Source organism: Nicotiana attenuata, unplaced genomic scaffold (assembly GCF_001879085.1).
Source record: "Nicotiana attenuata strain UT unplaced genomic scaffold, NIATTr2, whole genome shotgun sequence".
NCBI classification, from domain to species: Eukaryota; Viridiplantae; Streptophyta; class Magnoliopsida; order Solanales; family Solanaceae; genus Nicotiana; species Nicotiana attenuata.
In genome coordinates, this window is record NW_017671076.1 from 275,870 (window position 1) to 282,384 (window position 6,515).

Consider the following 6,515-nt stretch of genomic DNA (forward strand, 5'->3'; position numbering starts at 1 on the left):
CGTAGCGCAATTATGATAAATTAATAAATTTCGTCTCGATCGCACATTCACTTGCATAGTGTGATTACGACAATTTAATTTTTACTCAACACGTCTTTTAATAAATGCGAGCAATAAAAGCGGATAGGTAAAATAAGGCACAGTTTATCCTAAATTAATTCAAGTCAAGTTTAAGTCAGTAAAGCGACCGTGCTAGAACCACGGGACTTGGGGAATGCCTTGCACCTTCTCCCCGGTCAACAGAATTCCTTACCCGAACTTTGTTTTCGCGGATCGATAATAATAGAGTCAAACCTACCTTTGACTAGGGATTCAAATAAAAGGTGACTTGGAACACCGAAAAAATCAATTCCAAGCGGCGACTTTATAAATAAAATAATCCCTACTCAAATTTGTCACTTTAATTGGAAAAACTCTTTAACCCACAAATCCACCATAACACATATCCATATTCTTTTGGGGTAGAAAAAGGGGTGTGACAGCCGTTATAGCATCTACCCTTCAGGTGAGCACTCTGTCGTGAGCACTTTGCACGCACTGCGTGAACCTCCCCTGTGTAACCATACAGCAGATGTAAACTGCACTAGGCAAGCCCTGTGCGACTGGCTCATGCCAGAAGGTTGGGTCCGTTGTTGTTGTTGTATAGTGTATGGGTAGCTCTCTGCACAAGCACGTGAGCCAGATCAATATGTAAGATTCTGCTTTAGCCAATGCACGCCTTGTACCAGATAATTTTGTTTACTATCCACTCTTTTCTGATTAAATTCTCATGCTTAGTATGGTCCTCACGTGATTTTCTTCCATGTAAAGTAAAGATTCCCTGGCTGACTTCTCATTTCTTTTTTCAAGCTTTTTATTTGGACATGTTAATTTAAGGTTCATGAATTTCTAGATTTATTCCTCCTATATATATATATATATATATATATATATAGCAGTGGTCTTTACTCACTTCCTACCTTGAACTAAAGCAGCTTGTCATAGTGTTAGTGAGAGCTTAGACATCAAAGAAGCAGCTGAAATCAATTCAGAAATGGATCAGAGGAAAAATTATGGTTTTATGTTTGTGCTTCTCATGATTTTTGCCTTACGTAAGTGTTTTGGCGGTCGCTTTTTATTTACTTTGTTCTAAATCTATACTAGTCACGAATTTATCATACAAATCAATCAATCTAAATTAGTTGGGATCGGATATATGAACCCTATACATCCATTCCGCATTATTAGTACTAACTGTCAACTTACCTTAACTCGCTTTATTATTCGGGCGTAGAAGCATTTATGTTTGCAAAACTCACGTAGATGGAGTTGTGCTTATTTATCTCATGATCAACTATAGTTAAAAGTATTTTTGTTAATATATGCAGAAATGGAAATGATGGCACAAGTAGAAGCAAGAGTTTGCATGTCACCTAGCCATGGATATCATGGTCCCTGTTGGCATGATCACAACTGTGCTCTTGTTTGCAGAAATGAAGGCTTCTCTGGTGGTGACTGTGTTGGTATACAACGCAAATGCTATTGCACTAAGCTTTGTTAATTAATTTCTATCTCAATGGAACCACTAATTTCTATCTGTTTTTTCCTTTCCTTTTGAAAAATGGGCTTGCTTTCGTATCCTCAAATGTTCTCTTTGGAAGGATATTTATGATGCTTTTTTGTAGCCTTTCTTAATCATTCAATGAAGATTTTCAATTCATCTTTGCTGAATTTCATATCCAGATGTTGAATACTTGACTTGTTTACTCGCTCTGTTTATGGGATGGACTTTCAGCTTATAGCAATTCAGACAATTAAGAACAATTAAGAACATGTCTGAACATGCAGCTCCCCTTTTTGGATACACAAATCTACCTTTTCATACAAAACAAGAGTTCTTACTGTATTAAAGCAGTCAAATGAAAGTAGAATAAGTGTAATGCATATTCCAGTAGGAATGTGTGTCATTTCTGCATGACCGTATGGTCAAGCGAAGGAAGCCTTGGAGCAACGGTAAATTTGTTTCCGTGTGAGCTATAGGTCGCATTGGTGTCATTTCTGCATGACCGTATGGTCAAGCGAAGGCAGCCTTGGAGCAACGGTAAAGTTGTTTCCGTGTGAGCTATAGGTCACGGGTTCGAGCCGTGGAAGCAACCACTAATGTTTGCATTAGGGTAGGCTGCTACATCACACCTCTAGGGGTGCGACCCTTCCCCGGACCTTTTTTTTTGTATGGTCAAGTTATTCAGGAAGAAGAAATTCAGAAGCAACAGAAAATATATGTTCACATTTAAAAGGAAGTGTTAAAACTTAAAAAGTATGAGCATATGAGCTTGGTTCAAGATCTCTATAAATCCCTTTGGATGCCCTTCTACCAAATATGGACACTATATGACTCAACACCCTTCCTCATATTAACTCAAGTAAAATTTGGACATAAAATGCAAAAAATGGACTTGCCAACAGGTGATTTTGATGCAAAAGAATCTAAGGATCCAAAGCAAAATCTTAAATCAATGGATGAATTTGTCCAAAACCTTTATCAACACCTTAACCAGGCGATGTTAGAAAATATATGACTCAACAACAACAACAACATACCCAGTATATTTTCACTGGTGGGGTATGAGGAGGGTAGTGTGTATGTAGACCTTACCCCTACCTAGCGAAGGTAGAGAGGTTGCTTCCAATAGACCCTCGGCTCGGAAACTCAACAGAAATGATAAATGAAAATATTCTGCTATAGGTGGACCAGGGTTCTGCCTGCAGACGGTTCTACATTGTTATAAATTTAGAAAACAGGTTACAAATTGTGTTGCTACCAACTTCATACATGGTAAAAATGTTATCATAGAGTTGAACACAAAGTACATCATTCCCCCAATCAAGTAAGCAACTCGATGGAACTGAACAGAGATAAAGCGAAGCCCTTTCCTACAGGAAACTGTATCTTCTAGAAAACAAATGGAATCAGAGCCTTTACATTCTTAGGAAAATTTTCAAATTTGGAAAGGTACCATTTCCTAGTGACATAACTCCTTCCCATCAGATATAAAGCGCAACCCATAGCACAGCAAAACGAGAATGATGTCTGGGATATGAATGCAATCCCTAAAAAGCCAAGAATCTCGAAAAGATAATGAGGGCATATGACCAAACCAAAAAGGCCGCCTTGGGGAATTTTATAGCCCTTCTCTCTGTTGTCTCTGAGTTTGGAAAGGATGTAATGATGATAAAAGTTGCCACTGATTCCAACTATGAATATCAGTAAACCGATATACTTCAGATCGATTTCTGGCTCGGTATATCCTTCAATTAAGTGTTGGATATAGGTCATGACTGCAGCCAACATAAAATACGCGGATGAAATAATGAGCACTGAACCAAGAACCATCCCACCACTGTATTTGTGAACAAACAGAACCTGCAAAGTAGAAAATTATGGGAATAATGTATGAACATATGAAAGCAAAACAGTAAAATGTAAGCCACAGGAAAGTCTATTAGATTTCTGGTGAATGTGTTCAATATGGTTCTCCTCGTCAACAAAACAACCTGGGGCTAAAGTGCGATCCAATGCAGGTAGTGGTAATGGCACAACAAATGCTAATATATGACTTCCGTAATTGTTTTCCTATATCTATATTTGATGTAAAATTTCATATCGACTTCTGTCAGCATCAGATGAGTCAGGTGAGCTGGGAAACTAAAAGTAAATCTAAGCTATTAGTGAGAATTTTGTATATTGCCAGAGGATAGGATCATAGCTTGAATAGTGATTTCAAAGGTGAAGATAAAAAGAAGTTCTCCACGGTAGTTAAATAATTAATTAGCACTACCAATCAAATCTTTTACAATAATTTGGAATTATTACTACCCAAATCTGGAATTTTGCTCGCATAAATATATTACGAACTGTAGCTAGTGTATTTGATGGAGAGGATACACATGGCCTCTTTCCAGGCCACACAGTATAAGCAAGGAAAGATATTCAAAGCATCAGTATCCTGAGAGCTACATAAAACCACCAGGAAAGCCAGATTCAAAATATTTGTGCATTTAGAAGGAGAAGTTCCTCCTTCTCCCTATAACTTCAAATAGATTTTTAAATCAACAGACAATGGAAATCAAATTTCCAACAAGTCTCCGAGATTCAGTGGTTATCATGATAATTTAGTCCCCGTCTTACAGCAACGTCAATACTAGTTGGTTCAATCTATCAAGAGAAATCAGTTTGGTATTATATGCTAGTTGGTTCAATCTATCAGAGAAATCAGTTTGGTATTGCTTACTAAATTACTTTCTTACTTGAGATTAATACTTTGAGTTAATCGATCGTGCTGAAAATTGCACTGATTGGTATGAACTAGTGGAACGAAGTAGGAATCTTGTAAGCATTATAAAGGCTGATACTGCTAATTTTGGTGTATAATTATGCTTGGAGCAGCGTCAAAGAGCTCAACTGCTCAAGTGACATTTTTCCATAGACGGGGAAAAAGATCCAACATATTGATAAAGGATGATAGAATATCAGGGACGAAGTGAGAGAACCAAAATGGTACTCTAGATGTAAGGAATTGAAAGGCTACCCAACACGAGCTTCCTATACAAATGGCAATGAAGGTACAATAACAAAAGAAGATGCTCTGAGGTGGAAGGTTGTTAACGCTAAATTTGGCCAAAGACATCTGGTGGAAAACAGATATTTACGACTAACAGACTACGCCCTTGGAAACATAACCGGAACTTATAGGAAGAGTTTAAACTGTAAATAAAACACTTTTACTATAAAGTGGGAGGATGGAGGATAAAATTTTAGTAGGATAAATTGTTGGCTTAGGCACACTCCTCGAGACAGAGGCAGACCTAGGATTTGAAGGTCACCGGGGCACATGAGTGGACTGCTCAACCAGTGGCACCATCGACTTTTGATCTTAAGATTCCAAGCAAAATATATGATTGTTTTCAACATATATACACATGTCCAAAATTTTGGCCAAGATATACAATGACCCCTCTACTCCAAACGTAGGTCCGCCTCTGGAACCGCACAATCATTTCAGATTTACCTCATACCATGAAGCTACAACAGTCCAAATGCAAAGGAAATGATAGTGGGAAGTTTAGCTTCATAACATGTAAGCAAGATTGGAGGATTAAAACCTATAAGTTCTCTGTTGGGATAACTGGAGGGAAGGATTTCATGCCAAATGTTTTTCGTTGGTACATGGACAGTGTACAGTTCTTTCATACCATCAGCTGAAATACACCTACAACATAGTCAACTCTTCGAATCAAGTCTGATCTGTAACCTAGAAAATAGAGTAACGACATGCTATAATGTGTGAAGTCTTTAATCTATAACCCTACATAACTTAAATCCTTTTTCATTAATAGATTATAAAGAACATCAAAAGTAACCAAAAGAGCTAGGGATTAAAAGGGAGGAAAGATAGTCCAACAATAACATACTCAACGTAATCCTACAAGTGAGTCCGGTGCAGAGATACTATTTCCGATAGATCCTTGCCTCAGAAAAACATTTTTAAAAGAGGTTTGAAAAATATAAAAGTAAAAAGCTATAATAAAAATACTGAAGAAAAAGGTATTAGACAACAAAAATAATAAAGATAGGCATTACCCAAATAAACATTCACAAAAAGGAAGAAGAAAAAAGTTACCTCAAGATCCCTTTTCAAGAAATGGATAGTAACAGCAGATTTAAGCATCATAAACCTTATTCCACCATTTGGGTATAGCAGAAATGAAGCAAAACCCATAATACAAGCTGGGGTATACAGTATAAGCATCCCAATTCTGCTGGATAATTTGGTCTGCAGAAAATTACTAGAGGAAGCAGAATTGATATTCACATTCCAAAATTTGGAGTATTGGAGATGTTTGCCAATTATTTCAGAAATACCCAAGTAGGCTAGAAATGCAAAAGTCACCACAGTTATTGCTGTGATGATTGAAGATGGCTCTTCAAACAAAAAACTTTGAAACATTTTTTGTCTCAATATTCAAACTAGAGTAGACAACCTATGGTCGGCTATGTACAAATATGAAATGAATAGTCTTCTATACCAAATAAAGTTAGCAGCAGCTGAAAAAAGATTTTCCTTTTTTTACACTTCTATGTCATTTTCGAAGAATCAAGAAATTTGTCCTTTTTTTGTTGTCCAAATCGCCCTTGTACTAATTGAAATTGCTTAAATTTTGTCCTTAGTTGGATTTTTTTGATTTATTCACACCTTTGCCATTCAGCATAATAGTTTGTTTGGATAATTACTATGAATCGTTTCATAATGTATCGTATAGTATTGTATTGTATTATTTTAATGTATATAAACTTTGGATAGATTATATTGTTTGTCCTTATTTCATGATGTCTTGCACCAGCAATAAGAAGAATAACTTATAATATTATAAAGAAAAATAAGGTACAAGGTAATAATTATTATATAAAAAGGTAGGGTAAAGGATAGAATAGGATTATGTAAAAATAAAAAAAGACAAGATAAGAAGAAAAAAAT

General features: G+C 36.3%; 1 protein-coding gene and 1 long non-coding RNA gene across 2 annotated transcripts; one reads left to right on the forward strand and one right to left on the reverse strand.

Moving 5' to 3' along the window:
* The first annotated feature begins 957 nt into the window (after positions 1 to 957).
* LOC109205725 lies at positions 958 to 1,715 on the forward strand. Its single transcript, XR_002064722.1, has 2 exons — positions 958 to 1,091; positions 1,368 to 1,715. It is a non-coding gene; the product is annotated as an uncharacterized LOC109205725 (long non-coding RNA).
* A 987-nt stretch (positions 1,716 to 2,702) lies between these two features.
* On the reverse strand, positions 2,703 to 6,142 carry LOC109205731 (very-long-chain enoyl-CoA reductase-like). Its single transcript, XM_019368473.1, has 2 exons — positions 5,661 to 6,142; positions 2,703 to 3,403 (listed from the first exon to the last, which is right to left on the reverse strand). Exons 1-2 carry the CDS (start codon positions 5,985 to 5,987, stop codon positions 2,933 to 2,935), a joined length of 798 nt encoding a protein of 265 aa, XP_019224018.1. The 5' UTR covers positions 5,988 to 6,142; the 3' UTR covers positions 2,703 to 2,932.
* Positions 6,143 to 6,515: the final 373 nt, after the last annotated feature.

Coding starts and splice junctions, on each gene's coding strand:
- LOC109205731 (XM_019368473.1), bottom strand. CDS start 5,987: ATGTTTCAAAGTTTTTTGTTTGAAGAGCCATCTTCAATCATCACAGCA. Junction 3,404..5,660: donor TCTTGAAAAGGGATCTTGAG/GTAACTTTTTTC, acceptor TCTACTTTGCAG/GTTCTGTTTGTTCACAAATA.